Source organism: Rhinoraja longicauda, chromosome 15 (assembly GCF_053455715.1).
Source record: "Rhinoraja longicauda isolate Sanriku21f chromosome 15, sRhiLon1.1, whole genome shotgun sequence".
Taxonomy (NCBI): domain Eukaryota; kingdom Metazoa; phylum Chordata; class Chondrichthyes; order Rajiformes; family Arhynchobatidae; genus Rhinoraja; species Rhinoraja longicauda.
In genome coordinates, this window is record NC_135967.1 from 37,141,724 (window position 1) to 37,157,688 (window position 15,965).

At 39.8% G+C, this 15,965-nt stretch overlaps 1 protein-coding gene across 1 annotated transcript in view; it reads left to right on the plus strand.

Moving 5' to 3' along the window:
- The window catches only part of LOC144600652 (ubiquitin-like protein 3), a 29,068-nt gene extending 16,294 nt beyond the window's left edge, over nucleotides 1-12,774 (plus strand). Inside the window, exons 2-5 of the mRNA XM_078412501.1 lie at nucleotides 3,179-3,287; nucleotides 5,154-5,240; nucleotides 6,500-6,577; nucleotides 7,436-12,774. Coding sequence (XP_078268627.1) covers nucleotides 3,179-3,287; nucleotides 5,154-5,240; nucleotides 6,500-6,577; nucleotides 7,436-7,488 — 327 coding nt within the window. The 3' untranslated portion in view covers nucleotides 7,489-12,774. The remainder of the gene's footprint in view (nucleotides 1-3,178; nucleotides 3,288-5,153; nucleotides 5,241-6,499; nucleotides 6,578-7,435) is intronic.
- Nucleotides 12,775-15,965: the final 3,191 nt, after the last annotated feature.

The following is a 15,965-nucleotide window of genomic DNA, read 5'->3' on the forward strand; positions in this document are numbered from 1 at the left end:
AGGGACGTTTTTTTTAAAGGTATAATTCTGAAAGCTTGGAAGACCAGATTCATTGCTTGTAGATTCCTTACTTATCAGATTCCCTTGCACCATACTTGACTGGCAAGACAAACCAATATGAGTTAGTGGTCGAGTGTATGGGTGGGAAGAAGCCTGAGAGGCCTTGACATCAATTTTAGACTGTATGAAGGCTTGTGAATATTGGTTAAATGTGGGTAAGCGAACCACCACCTGATTGCTATCCATCAGCTGATAAATTGGTGCTCTTGCAATATTTAGAAGCCATGTTGAAAGGAGCCAAAGCACAAACTGGGTTGGCACTTCATTATCTGTCACCAAAGTGACTTGGTAACAGCCAGCTTTCAGTAATGTCCTGAAGGACATGGCTGGCTAACTAGGTCCAGAGAAGGTAGTGAGTAAACCAGAATAAACTTTGACCTCATTGTTGCTAACCTGCCTGTTGCAATGACATTGTCCATGATAGCATTGGCACAAATGGCCAATGCACAGTCCTTTTTGGAACATTGCTCTGTCTTTACATTGAGATGTTCTCCCCAATGTGTAACACCACAATCATAATGTTGAGTGGGAGAATCAACAAGATCTGGCTGTTCAAAATTGGGCATCAGTGAGACATGGTCGACCATCAGCAGCAAAACGTACACCAGTCTAGCTTTCATCTGCAATATCTCTCACCGTGTGATGTTAGATGCCACAATCAGGAATTGGAAGGGCTTACTGGGAGCAGCACAAGGTAGACCTAAAGACAAGGCATCAACCTGGTAAAGCAGCAATGTAAGATGATCTGCAGGAGACAGAATGAAGCGATCATGCAACCAACAAATCTCATTGAACCTTTGTATACCTGTCATGTCTAGGTGTGGTATTTAAATAGTTAATGGGCATCTCCATCATTTAGCAGAGCCCAGCATGGGAGTGCTCGACCAGAATAAAACATTTGGAGTCACCATCAGCCAAAAGTGCTGAGTGGATGATCCATCGGTTTCCTCTTGAGATGCCCAACATAACAGAATTGGCAGAAGATTGCCTTCTAGTTATGAGAGTGTGACTTAGCCAGCTTCTATTCCCTAGAGCATTGAACAATGAGAAGAACCTTATTGAGACATACATTGTCAAGCCCTCTAAAATTGTCTTTTTGTATCCAAATCCTCTTGCAGTAAAAGATGTTTACCCTGGCTGGATGGTCTCAAAATAAGAAGTTATTAAGGACTGAAATAAGGAGAAATGGCTTCAAAGGAAAGTGAGGTTGTGAGTTTTTCTCCTGGAGAGCTAGGAAAGCAAAGTTGTTTATTATGTTGTGATGAAGTCGCCAGTGTGCAAGAGAGGCAAACTTCAAGTTTGGTTATGGAACTTGACTCGCAACTAGACAAGGGCACTCTGAGCTTGATGTCAGGGTGTGATGACTCTGCAGATCCCTACTTGTCAAATAAGGAGGGGTTGTATAGGAAGGAACTGCAGATGCTGGTTTACACTGAAGATAGGCACAAAATGCTGGAGTAACTCAGTGGGTCAGGCAGCATCTCTGGAGAAAAGGAATGGGTGACGTTTTGGGTTAAGACCCTAAAGACAGAATGTTTGTATTTTTGTACGTCAGCAGGCTTCTAAAGCCCTTGCCACTGATTACACTACGGCGACTCATGGATTGAACCAGATTGTTTGAAGGGTGTGTATCCCTTCAGTATGGGCTACTCTGCTCAGAAATATTTGAACATGGCCATTTACCCAAGCATTATATATCTACGTGATGCTGTATAAAATGTAATCGTTGTTGAAGATCTTTTGTTTATTTGGATTATATTTCAGATTAATGTGCCCATTTTATGGTAGTTTCATGTGCACTGTAATCTTTTGATAGCCCAAGATCTATTTCTAAGCTCCTGTGTAAAAGGGACCAGAATTCAGTAATTGGACCAATTCTGAATTTCTTCCAGTCTTGATAGATTTTTGTTTGATTCCTGGCAACTTCCCAAGGGTCAAACTTTATTGTCAGTCCTGATGTATTCTTTGCTCATTAAATTCCATTCAGCATGCTGCAGGAATCATTATATTAATATTTAATACCTACTGTCAGCCTTTTCTGTAAGCATAAATGTAGAATCATTGTCTTGACTTTGAGGTATCCTATTTTATTTAATGTGTTGGTTTCCTGGAAAGCGCATCTGCCCTGAAGTGAAAAAGAAAGCATCAGGGCAACTCAGCAAGCCAGGCAGCATGGAGGGAGAAGGAGAAGGACAGTCAATGTTTCAGCTTGTTGGTCCTCCTTCGATGTCTGAAGAAGAGTCCTGCCTCGATACATTGACCTTTTCCTTCCACAAATCTTGCCTGGCCCGTGAATTCCTCCAGCATTTACTTGCTGAAGATGACGTCATCTGCAATCTTTTATGTCTCCATTTTATTGCTCCATGATGTTTGGATAATGTATTACAAACTATTTCCTTGAATTTTACCTCAGTGAATTCAGTCTGCAGGGAATGGCTGGATGGGTGTTGGGTGCTCTTTGCTTAATTTCAACTTTGAGTGACAAATGGTACAAGTAAATAACCATGATCTGATTGGTGGAATGGTCTTTGGGAATGATGGTAGTGATTGATGCTGTTTCCCCTCTCCATAAATTTACATTGTCCTGTGAATATTATATTAATTGAAACCAGGACGAACAAGAAATGCTGGAAATATATAGCGGGTTAAGTCGAGAGAATCAGTTAACACTTTAGATTGGCAAAATGACAGCCTGACACATTGATTTTTTTTCCACCCTGTCGGTAAAGTCTGGCTGAATGAGGATTTCTCGTGCTCTTTATTCAGATTTCTGTCACCTAAGCTTATTTTCAATTTTGGCTACAAGAATCCTGACTATTCGATTCCTGCCCACAGTGCCTAGCTTGGATTGTTACAGTTGAATTTTAGCTTTGACAGTCCAAAGATCATTTTTGATATAGCTTGATGCATGCAAATGTGCAAGTACACAACACGACTGTCACTGTCTGGTGAGGAATGTCACAGTTTGTTCTTTGACAGAAATGATTGTTAATTTGCAAGAATGTTTAGTGAGGTTTGTACACCTCTGTCCAACATGGAATATTGATTTTGGGCCACATTGGGTTTCTTTGCTTCATTTAGTCACCAGTTAATTTCTGTCCGTTTCTCTGATCTACAGGTAAATCTGCGCCTTATTTTAGTTAGTGGGAAGACTCAAGAGTTTGTGTTTTCACCGAATGATTCTGCCTGGGATATTGCCAAACATGTCTATGAAAACTGGCCCGTGGGTAAGTGTCCCAGATATTCCACCAGGTTTTTATTGTGTTAAATATTCCACATATCTAAATATCATGAATGTGACTTGAAGTAATATTTAAAAATAAAAGCAAGATGATTCATGATCTAACTGAATTGTAATAGATTTTCTGTTTTGTCGTGCTTTTCAGATGAAGAGCTAATTGGTGTGTCTTTTTGAAACCAATGTCACTATGATCCAGTCAACCTTTTTTTTAACTTTAACATTTTAAGCCTAGAATATTACTAAAGCTAATGATATTAGTAGAAAAGGTGAAATAAATTGACAAATACTGCAGTAATAGAAGGTATCACAAAATGCTGGAGTAACTCAGCAGGTCAGGCAGCATCTAGGAGAGGGAATGGGTGACGTTTCGGGTCGAGACCCTTCTTCCAGTGATGTGGCACCACATTTTAGTTTAACAATATTCATGGGAAATGAAATAAAAGTGAATGAAGCATTCCTTTCTTTTCTGATCTGAGTTAAGGTGGCTGATGGGTGAAGCTTTTCAATTTATTTATGCAGTGGGAAGAAGTACACAAAAGGTTTTTGAGTTAAGGGAGGAAATCTTTAGAGAAAGATTAACTTTGATAGCCTAACTACAGTTGGTGAAAATTTAAATTTACAACATGGGTGAAACATTTTATCAAATGGCTTCTATTGATGATGCTGCTTAATGGGTCTGTTTTTTTTTAGGTTAGAAATTTATTGGCATCTGAGTTGAACATATTTACTCTAGATCAATGCATTGCTTGTGATTGATCAGCCAGCTTTCGTTCTGAGAGAATCTAGACATTTGGACTTTTATGGGACTTGGAGTTTTCACCTGTCTGTGCAAGGCGGCAATTTGTCATTTTGCTGTGTGGTGACTGGGCATCAATGGCAATGCTAGCATTGAGTGGCCACTCCTAACTGCACTCGAGAGGGTGGTGGTTGTCCTTGTGCTGGGGGTATTCAATGCGGCGGAGAACAAAAAGGATTTTTTTGGGGGGGCAGGGGGATTTATTTCTTCTGGAGGAATTTGAGGGGCTTTATGGTAATCATTTATTTTTAACTTTAGATGCACTAAATTAAAACTTTTTGTTAATATGCATTGAGCATAAGTTTGAGGTTTGTGTCTCCAAGATTTTGAGCATCCAAGGAAATGAAGCAAACATCAAGGTTGAAATGTCTTGCTCTATGCCTGTGATTGTGCTGTATTACCTTTATGGAGGAATGAGTGGGTCGTTGGAAGAATCCCTTTATAGTGACCATTCTTAATGTGAATACATGATGTTACTGAGAAGATTTAATTGACTTCTACAATCTGCAGGAGAAACTCAGTGGGTTGAGCAGCATCAATGGATGGTAAAGAATGGTTAACATTTTGTGTCAAAACCATCAGAACTGAATTGAGAGGGAAGATAGCTGGTATAATGAGGAGAGGAATTGTGAGAAAGAAGCGAGAGGTGGCCTGGGAAGGGGTTAAGGATGGCTAAGGATGGGGAGGGATGGAGGTGGAGACAGGCAGGTAGATGATGGAGATGAGCAGAGGAAAAACAACTTCATTGTCTCAAACTGTTGCAGTTAACAGATGCAGTGTTATTTAGATTTTCTTCATCAAACTTGTCTTGCAATGGGTTTCCACTGGGACCAAACACCCCAATTTGGTACTGTGGATAAAGGGCTGCATATTTGAGGAGAAAATTAAAGTGTTTTTGTACATTTGCATGAATTATTTTTTGTTTCAGATATTACAGCTTGTATTTTGAAATGGCACCATTCTCTCAATAAATCTTGGATGTGCAATCATGTTCAAAATCCCAAATTTTCTATTGGATGCTTCCTTTGTTTTGATTTTGGTTTGTTTTACTTGCAGGTTGGGATGATGAACGGATCAGCAGCCCCACTATTCTTCGGCTTATTTACCAAGGAAGGTTTTTGCACGGAAATGTCACTTTGGGAGGCAAGTTTATAAACTTCCCCTGCCGCTTCTTGCAATTTGAAAGATTTTAAGAGGATTAGGCTATGTTCATGCAACATTCTGTGCAATTTAAATAAAAAGATAAAATATTAAAGTGTGGACATGCACTGCTACCTTGAAGGTTTATTAAAATCTTAAGTTTATTTTTATCTGGTAAGGGTGGCTGTGGATGGGAGAGTCTTGGAAGTATGATTAAATTGATGATGTATCCTGGTCTTGCCAAGAATATTTGTGTTCCAAGAATGATTTGTACGCATTGGCAACCAAATCTGGTTCCTGTTTTATCAATTAATGAGTACCCTTTTCCTTGTATCTAACATAGGTGACTTGGCCCATACCCCATTTAATTCCTTTTGCCTTTGCCCGATTAGTTAAACTGTCCTCATTCATATAATCTCCTGCTCGCCACACATGTCCACATTCTTAAGTCTATGATAGAGATGGTGACATTTTCATTTGTCAGTTTGCTGGGAGCACTGTGCACAGATGCAATCTCCATTCCCAAGGAAGGCTTTATGTATCTTGGAAATTCATTACATTGATTACTGGGTTCAAATTTCTGTCCTGTAAGTAAAGATTAGGGTCATGGACCTTGCCCTCTCAGGAGTTTAAGAATAAGCTATAGTCTCATTAAAGCAGAAAATTCAGCTCAATAGTTAATAGACAATATACAGCTCATTCCTCTGGCTTCAGAGTCTAGAACAATGTATATGGTTTCTGGAGAACAGTTGGAAAACTAGGACTGATTTTTTGAGTTATAAAAACGGTGCAAAGAAATCTACTTGTTCAGAAGTCCCGATCACTGGGTCCCACCCCTGTTCATGCCATGTAGTCTAATAAACCAGTCTCACTTCCCATGTTCCCTTCAAACCAACTCTGTTCACTGGAAATTTTTATTGTACTACAATGTGTAACATTAAAAAGAATCCTGGATTAAACGTTTTACTGTAATTGGTATCAGTGCCCCGGGGGCTTAACCTATTGATATTTAGAACATTAAGGCTTATGGATATCAGAAAAACGTTAAGCTTATGAATTTGCTATAATCTTGAATTAAAGACAACCTAGAGGGGCTCTATGATCTTCTATTATATACTCATCGGTTGTTATTGCTGCCAATCTTTTAATGACATAGCCTCGTGCCTTTTAACCAATTTTTTCCAACCCACATTGGAAGATTGTGCATGCAATTGAAGGCAATGTCGATCATGCTAATGTATTCTGTAAACCCTCTTTCACAGCCCTTAAGCTTCCTCCAGGAAGGATGACAGTGATGCATTTAGTTGCCAGAGAAACATTGCCAGAACCGAATTCCCAAGGTAAGGTTGTCACCTCATCTGTATTATCACCTTAAATCCATTAGCCTTTTAAGTTTTAATTTAAAATAGATATTTGTTCCTGAGCAGTTTTATCTCCTGGAAGCAATAACCTTTTATGTGATAAGATTTTATGATTCTGGCAATAGTCTAGCTTGTCATTAGAATTTCTTACTGAGTCTTGTCCATGAAGTCTGTCTTATTTGAGCCTTTTTGTCCCATGGAAATGTGTCTGTTGTACCTGCCTCCTTCCAATGATCAGATTTTTCTACTTGCCAGTTGACAGTGAATAATGTCATAGAAACTTGACTGATCACTAATTTGTTGTTGATATTGTCTAACATGGCTCTGGCTGGGGTTTGGACCAAAGGCATAGTCTGACTTGTTGATGACCACACAAAGCAATTTACCTCCAGTGAGGCTGGTGAGTTTAAAGGGAACAGGAAATATACAAGCACTCTGGAACCTGGCTATGGCTGAACATCCACCAATGTTCCTGACCTTTTAGGTATTCCAGATCCTAACCCTGACACTGATACAATACTCTTGCACTCTAGATTCCTGGCTCATATTTCCCGATGCTAAACCATGAGGATTTCCAAACATTGGATGCTGGATTATTGGAGTTTAACTATTGATGTCTGGAACCATGTGGCCCATCAGTTCTGCTCTGGTCTCTTGCCATTTTATTGTGAGGGAGGCAAAGAAAGAGTTAATTTTTAATTTGTGAAGATGGCAAAGCATTTTCTGACCAAAAAGATTGCAAAAAAAAACCAAAACTAAATACTAAATGGAGTTTAAAATGGAGAAATAGGAAATAGAAAAATAATTGTGATAATTTGTTTGCTTTTATTTGTGCAGGTCAAAGAAATCGGGAGAAAACTGGAGAGCGTAATTGCTGTATGATCTTATGAAAACTGCTTGTACCCTGCAAAGGCTAGTCAATGAACACTTTTTAAGGAACAAGAATTTTCCCAGAGACTTTGCTTCCAAGTGACTTGTATTCACTTGATTGACACTAACTTGAGTATTCCTCATCGATTCATAGAGTTATAGTAAGGATTTACCCTATTGAAGATGAACGACTGCAAAAGATCTTTCAATATCAACATCTGTACAAAAGAGAATGTTCCTGCTTTGGAGAAGCAACAAAAACTTGGGAGGCAAATCTTTCCATGCTTTTTTCTAATTATCTTAAACTATTTTTTTTTTCCTTTCCATTTTGAAAGCATTGTCTTATTGGATGCAACCCCCTCTTGTGGCTTATCTAGGTAGCTTCGTCACATGCAGGTCGGACATTGAATCTGAATGGACTGCCCGATCACCATGGAATTGTAGCTCGGCCTGATGCTCTTCTGATCCAATGTCCAATTATAAATCTTGCAACAAAATCACTAGATAGTGATCAGGAGCGGGAACCCTGCTGTTGACTTTTTTCCCCTATTGATCTTGGGAAGGTGAGGCCAATTATAAAATTGCTATTTTGTAGGATAGGTGATAAAATTGCTCGGGGAACTCAGCCTGTCAGGCAGCAAGTGTACATGGAAATGGACATGTTGGGCCCATTCTCTGGACTGATGGAGTAAAGTGGAAATATATGGTAGAAAGGGGCGAGGGGGAGGTGTGTGTGGCAAGAGCTAGCAAGTGATGGGTCGACCCAGGTAAGGAGTTGTCTATCCTTTTCCCTTTGCAGATACTGTCTGTCTTGCTGAGTTCCTCCAGTAGTTTGTTTTTCACTGAAGACTGCAGCGTCTTCAGTCTCTTGTTTCTCCATTTGGTGGGAAGAGGTGTCTATGATCGTTGGGATTTGGATTGATCAGACTAGGATGTTGTGACTGCCATTTTATTTGGGAGACTTTAAATTTAATTTCTTCCAGCTGTATCCTGGGATGGAAAACTTGAGATACTCTTGCTTTTGAGGATAGTTGTGGTTAAAGTAAGCTTCAACAACAATTGCAAATATTTCAGCATGTGCTCTTAGTAATGGGTCCTTTTTAAAAGAAAAACGAATGGTTGGGTAGTGTCCGTGTTTATTAAAAATGCCAGGAAGATACTTGATGACAGGGAAATGTTGTGTTTTGAAATCCATCAATCATGTTGCAGATGCTTTGGAATGTTCCATTTAGAGTTTTGTTAGAGAGTCAAGAAATCTTGCTTTTCTGGCATATGGTTTGCATGCTTGGAGTTTTTCCAAAGAAAAAAAAAAGTTAATTCTTATAGAATGAGATTACTGCTGTATTAAATCTCAAAGATTTGTCTCACCTTTTCCCTTCAATTCAATAGCTTGGAGTAGAAACGCGAGTGATATTGATTCTGCTGTAGTGCATGCGCAACCTTGCTATAGGTTCTTTGATTTAAAAACAACTTAAGTGGCATGTATCTCAAAGTAGTGTAGTACTCCTAATGTTGGCTTGGACTAAGTCATGCTGCAGGGTGAAATTTGTAAGGCCTGAACTGTACATTAGTGTTTGGTTGTTTCGCCATTCAATTTGACTGTGGGTGATTGGACTTCAGTTCATTTGTAGATCTATACTCCTTTATCCTTTATTATCAAAGTTCTATTAGTCTCAATTTTTGAACTTTGACCTAACAATGACAGCTGCTTTTTTGTTTTGTAGCAAAATTGATTTCCATCCCTTTGGTTGTCATTTTAAACTAGATTTCACGGTTGAGTAGGTCGGAATCTACACTAAGATATTCAGTGCTGGTGTAACTCAGTTGGTCAGGCAGCGTCTCTGGAGAACATGCATAGGTGACATTTCAAGCTGGGAGAAGGATCTTGACCCGAAAAGTTGCTATCCATGTTCTCCAGAAATACTGCCTAACCCACTGAGTTGCTCAAATTTTTTTTGTTGTAAACCAACATCTGCAGTTCCTTGTGTCTCCCCTGAATCTACCCTGTCAGATCCATTATTTTAACCACTTCAGATAATTTGCCAATGAACTAGATTTATGGAACCTGTGCTCATAATTTAATCCCTTAAATATTAGTATCATTCTAATAGTATAAATCTATATTGTTCTACTTCCACAAAAGTACCTCAATTAAGATTTGATTGAAACAATGTACAATTGGGAATAACATCTGCTTTCAAACCTTTCAAATTCTATTGACCTTGAGATAAAGGACAACTTTATATCAATGACTATCTCCCATGTGTGCAAATACCTTTGCACAGATAGAAAGGATCAGATTTTGCTGAACTGGTCTACGTTCGGTCTAACCTATGCATATTTGAGGGGGATTTTCCTCCTAACTTCCATCACAAAGAGATTGGCACTTGAAAGTGGGGTTCTTGTACCTCAAAGCATTGATTTTGTTTTTCTAAGTGTGCGTTTAACGCTACAGAGGGTGTGATGATTTCACCTGGTGCAGATGTGGCTTGTATCCAAAGGCAGAGTTTGACTTGACACTAAAGAATTATTCTAATCCTAACTAAACTTTATAAGCCATCTTTATTATTGGGGAGAAGCTGAAGAGCGTTTGAACCATTACCAAACTTGTAGCAACATTGCTGGTCAGTGGTGCTCCAAGTTGGCTTTAAGTACAAAAGATGGACACAAAGTGCTGGAGTAATTCAGTGGGTCAGGCAGCATCTCTGTTGAAAAAGGATAGATGATGTTTCAGGTCAGGACCCTTCTTCAGACTGGCATTAAATACAACTTGTTTAAAATTACTTTTTTCTGGAATAGTGCAATGAGTCCCCTTGATGGCTGAATTAGTTTTCAGCATTGAGCTGTGGTATTTGGTTTGTATCTGATCTGTAAGTCTGCAGCGTGAGCATGTATGGATCATGGTAGAGATGATACAGTTGGTCTCACTTGCCTTTCAATTTACGGAAGGGAACTACAGCTGGTTTCTCGCACTGATCTTTTTGCAGCACAAGGACAGGCTTTATGCCCAAAGACCAATTGCTTTGGTTTTTATTCTTGATGCTCCTGCATTTAATTGATCTTTGCATTCTCAATACTTTCATATCTGGATTTTGTTCACCCCTTTTTCTAACCCCAGTTGAAGTCTGCCCTACAGATGGTCACTAATGAACCTCTTGCTGCATAGTGAACAAATGGAAAGTGGTCTTTAAAGTTTACCAGCTGGAATTCGGAACAAATGTTTCACACTGATTGAGTGGTCAAAACCAGAAGGAATTGAAATTTTGAAATGTTTCCATTTTCTGTAGTTCAGAATTCCTGAAGTAGAGGAATTGTTTAACTAAGGAAAGAAGTACTCTTTAACTAAATCATGACAAATGTATGATATTTAGTAATTGTATGATTCAATTTAACACGGGTATGTGTTGATACAACACTTATTTCTGTCAATGGGTTGGATATGCCTGCTTTAAAAAACTTGTTTAAAGAATTTTTGGAGTTGCTTAAATGTATAAAAGCTTAAAAATATAACCAGTGTAAAACTTGGAGCAAAGACTCAGTGACTTGTCTGTACTGCGGTGTATTGGTCATACTAACATAGATCATAGAACAGTACAGCACAGGAATGGTTCTGTCGGCCCACATGTTTGAAGCCGAACTGATCTCATCTGCCTGCAAGTGATCCATATCTCCATTCCACTCAAATCCATGTGCCTATCTAAAAGCTGCTTAAATGCCACTATCATATCTGCCCTTGGCGATACGTTTCAGGCACCTACCACTATGTGTGTCTGTGTTTTCCATGCATTCATCCTCCCAAAATAAAACATCTTTCACTTGCCCGGGTGAAAGTCCATCTGCCAATTCTCAGCCCATTTCTGCAGCGGATCTGTATCCCGCTGTTTCTTCCGACATCCTTCCTCACTGTCTGCAATTCCTCCTCTAATTTTGGTGTCATCAGCAAAATTACTCACCAACCCATCTACATTTAGATCTGGGTCATATGTATGACAAACAGCACGGATCCCAGCACAGATCCCTGTGGAACGCCACTGGTCACAGACTTCCAGCCAGAATATCTACCTTCAACCACAATCCTCTGTTTTCTATGAATCTTCTTTCTTGCTTCCCTCAATAACCTGGGATTGATCCCCTCCGGCCCTGGGGACTTATCTGTCTCAATGTTTTTCAAGAGTCTGAGCACCACCTCCTTCTCAATCTCAAACTTAGCATATTGGCATTCTCTGCTACTGTCCTCTAAGCCCTTGGTGAATACAGATACAAAGTGCTCATTTAGTACCACTCCTTCATCCTCCAACTCCGGTATAGATTCCCCCCTTTGAGGGTCCTACCTTCTCCTTGGTCACCCTCTTATTTTTAACATACGTATAAAAAGCCTTGAAATTTCCTTAATCCGTCTTGCTAATGACATTTCATGCCCCCTTCTAATTGCCCGCTTGAGCGCTTTCCCACTGACATTATATTCATCGTAAGCCCTGACTGTTGCCACCTTAAACCTGATATGCGCTTCCTTTTTCTTCCTGACCAAGCATACAACTTTGGTCATCTACGGTTCCGTTGGCTTGCTAAACTTATCCTGCCTCTGGAACATACCGATCCTGCACTTTGATCAGCTGACCTTTATAGAAAATAGGTGCAGGGGGAGGCCATTTGGCCCTTCGAGCCAGCACCACCACTTTAAATGACTCCCACATGTCATTTGTAGATTTGCCCAATAACAGCTGATCCTAATGTACCCTCCCTAGCTCCTGCCTAATTATAATCTGCCTTCCCCCCCCCACCCAATTAAATACCTTCCCCCAACATCCAAACCTGTCCCTATTCAAAACAATCTTAAAATTGATGTTGTGATCACAATCACCAAATTCTTCTTCCACCTCAATACCAGTCACCTGGCCAGGCTCGTTCCCCAATACATGGTAAAGTATTGTCCCTCCTCGAGTCAGTCTATCCACATGTGGTTTAAGGAAACCCTCTTGGATGCACCTAACAAATTCTGCCCCATCTAATCATCTTGCCCTGAGTAAGTCCCAGTAAATATTTAGGGAAGTTAAAGTCACCAACTGCAACAACCCTGTGGTTCTTGTATCCTTCTGTAATCTGTCCATATCTGGTGCTCTATCTCCTGCTGGCCTATAATATAATCCCATTAGAGTAATTACTCATTTCTTATTTTTGAGCTCCAGTGATAAACCCAGGAATGGTATGCTTGGGTAAATATTGCTCCTGCAATGAAAATCCAAATTTGAATTTCATTTCAAGTGAGAAGGAAATATTAAGAAGATGGAATCCAATCCTTTATGGGGGGGGGGGGGGGGGAAGAGAAGAGACTTTTAAAGTGAATCTTGTGAAAGAGGATTAGGTTCATTTTGTAGGGAGTGCTATTTAAATTAGGAAGGGAAAATAAATCAAATGCAGCTGTTTCATGAAGTGAAAGTGATTGGAATATTGGCAGAGATGATTATTAAAACAGTACCAAAATGCAGTGAAGATAATCCATGTCTTTCTGGAAAGGGAAACTGCTACAGAATGCATCTAAAGAATATTGAGTACATTTCATAAACGTTCTTATAATTTGAACTACTTATTGGGTATGTGCAACAAGTGGTAAATATGGTAACAATTTTTCAGACCAGTTTAATTTGAGATCAAAAATATTTTGTTGAAATTAACTTTGGCTTTAATTTCCTTCTAATGTCAATTTCACAAATGTGCATTGGACATATCTGGTTACTTTTAATCTGGAGATTTTAATGTGAGTGAAATTGTGTATGTGTGAGGATACCTTTTGAAGATATTTGAACAGGAATGTAGATCAAGAATTGTTTGCAACAGATGGATAACAGCTCTTGGAGAGTTGTCAACATGGTCGTTGCGCTGCAAGGTCTGTTTTGCAATTTTGGTTACAATCAAACAGACAGGTTAGTCAAGTACGTGATGTACAACTACAATGCAAATCTTGCAGCAGTGTCGCAGGCACATGAACTTGCACAACACAAAAACATAAATTCTACATCAATTGCACAATCTCTGCAAGACAACAAAAATAATTGCAAAACACAATACGAAAACAAGTCCATTGTAGTGCAAGAGGTGGTCTATTCTGTTCTGTTCTGGAGGAAGTGGTGGGAATGGTGGTAGGAAAGTAGCTGTTCCTGGATCTGGTGGAGTGACATCTGGATTCTGGGACATCCTGCCCAATGTAGCAGCAACAAGAGGGCCTTGCCCTGATGCCGAGGATCCTTTGAACATTGCTGCCTTCTTGAGGCAATGCCTCGTGAAGAGGGCTTTTGGTAGTAGGGAGGGCTGTGCCTGCAATGGACGGGCTGATATTACCACTCTCTGCAGCATTGTGCATTGGAATTATTTGTACCAGGTCATTAGGTAATCAGTCAGGATATGTTTGACAGTGCATCTGTAGAGTATTCTGTGACATACTGAATATCTCCAAGCTTTAAGTAGAAGCACCAATAACTTGTTTGTGATGTGAAAAGAATAAAAGAATGCAGTTCTGTTTGCCACACTGGAAAGAAGGTAGAAGAGATTTGCATATATAGCACATGGATTGGAGGACTTGTTAGTTAATGGGAGAGATTGGCTAGGCTTCAGTAAAAGAGGCAGAGGAGTGACTTGAGAGGTATACAAGAATATGAATGATATAAATAGTCAATCTTCTATGCTGCAAGTATCAAAAAAATAAGGACAGTTTTAAGATGTGGAAGGAGTTTTAAGGAGGAGCTAAGGCAGTTTTAAGGTAGAGAATGATGATTTATATCTGGAATATTGCCAGAGCAGGTGGGGCACTTTATATAATTGCATTTAAGAGGCATTTTGACAGATATTTCAATAGGCAAAGCATATAAGGGCGGCACGGTAGCGCAGCGGTAGAGTTGCTGCTTTACAGCGAATGCAGCGCCGGAGACTCAGGTTCGATCCTGACTACGGGTGCTGCACTGTAAGGAGTTTGTACGTTCTCCCCGTGACCTGCGTGGGTTTTCTCCGAGATCTTCGGTTTCCTCCCACACTCCAAAGACGTACAGGTATGTAGGTTAATTGACTGGGTAAATGTAAAAATTGTCCCTAGTGGGTGTAGGATAGTGTTAATGTGCGGGGATCGCTGGGCGGCACGGACTTGGTGGGCATAAAAGGCCTGTTTCCGGCTGTATATATATGATGATGATGATGATGATAAGGATGTGATGCCAATGGAGGCAAATGTGTTTTTTGTTTTCCAAAAAATAGGCACTCTTGGAAATGCCCTTCCCACCACCAGATGGCCACAGTTCTGTGGTTAGCTTCTTCTGACTCACTCGGTTACATTGCTCATGTCCCATGTCCTACAACAGGTAAAACACCTGGCAGCATTTTGCTCAGTTTAAAACCAACAGCGTTGCCAACAGTACTTTTTTAATAGGAATTACCGAGGCTGCACATGGATATTGAAGTTCTGAGCCTGGCCCTTTTGCAGATGAATAAAGATGGCATTGAAAACCCTTCCTTGTCTGTCTCTTAAACTTTCTCCTTTTAATGTATGATTTTTCTGACCTGTTTATCTTGCGTAATTTCAGAAGGTACTTAAAGCTGTGGACATTTTATAGTTGTGCACACATGTATGCTGAATAATGAAGAAGAATAGTTTCAACACAATAGGCAGACATCATCTTGAATTCATTTCTATCTCTGATAATACAATACACTTGGTAAAGATTGAAGTCATATCTGGGATGGGGTAATGGGTGACATGATGAGGAGAAAAAATTATACAGCATCAAATAAAATTGTATTTCTTTGAACAATTTAATTCCTTTGGAGAAAGAGGAAAAAGTTATCTGGTTGGAGGTTAGACTAGTAACATGCAATTTACCTTTTGTATTGCACTCTTATCTGTAACCTGGCTGAGAATCAGGATGGTAACCAGTATGGTTTCACGGATCATTTTCAACAGCAGTTTTTACCAACCAAACAGGTATTAAAGTGAAAATAATTGAAACACCTCGTGCATATCAGGGTGTGAGATCAAAAAAGCCCGTGTGAAAACAATTCCGCATGAATACGTTTCTCAGGCTAATTCCCTTCGTTTCTGATCTTAGTTCAAGACTCGTCATTGCTACATTAAAAGGCAACTCAATATCCAGCTGGAAGAGTAATGTCAGTGAAGTTGTAGAAACAACCAATTCAACACTCCAGCCAGTGCAGGCAGAGAGTGTAGTGATGTATTGATGTTAAAGAAATTTGCTGATAATTGAAGATACCGGTTATCCCAGGTCATTGTGTGTTTAGCGTCCTCTACTAAAGGTAAGGTCATGAATGATAGTAGAATTAGGCCATTCAGCCCATCAAGTCCCCTCCAGCATTCAATCATGGCTGATCTATCTCTCCCTCCTAACCCCATTCTCCTGCCTTCTCCCCATAATGCCTGACACCTGTCCTAATTACGAATCCATCTATCTCTACCTTATCCACTGACTTGGCCTCCACAGCCCTCTGTGGCAAAGAA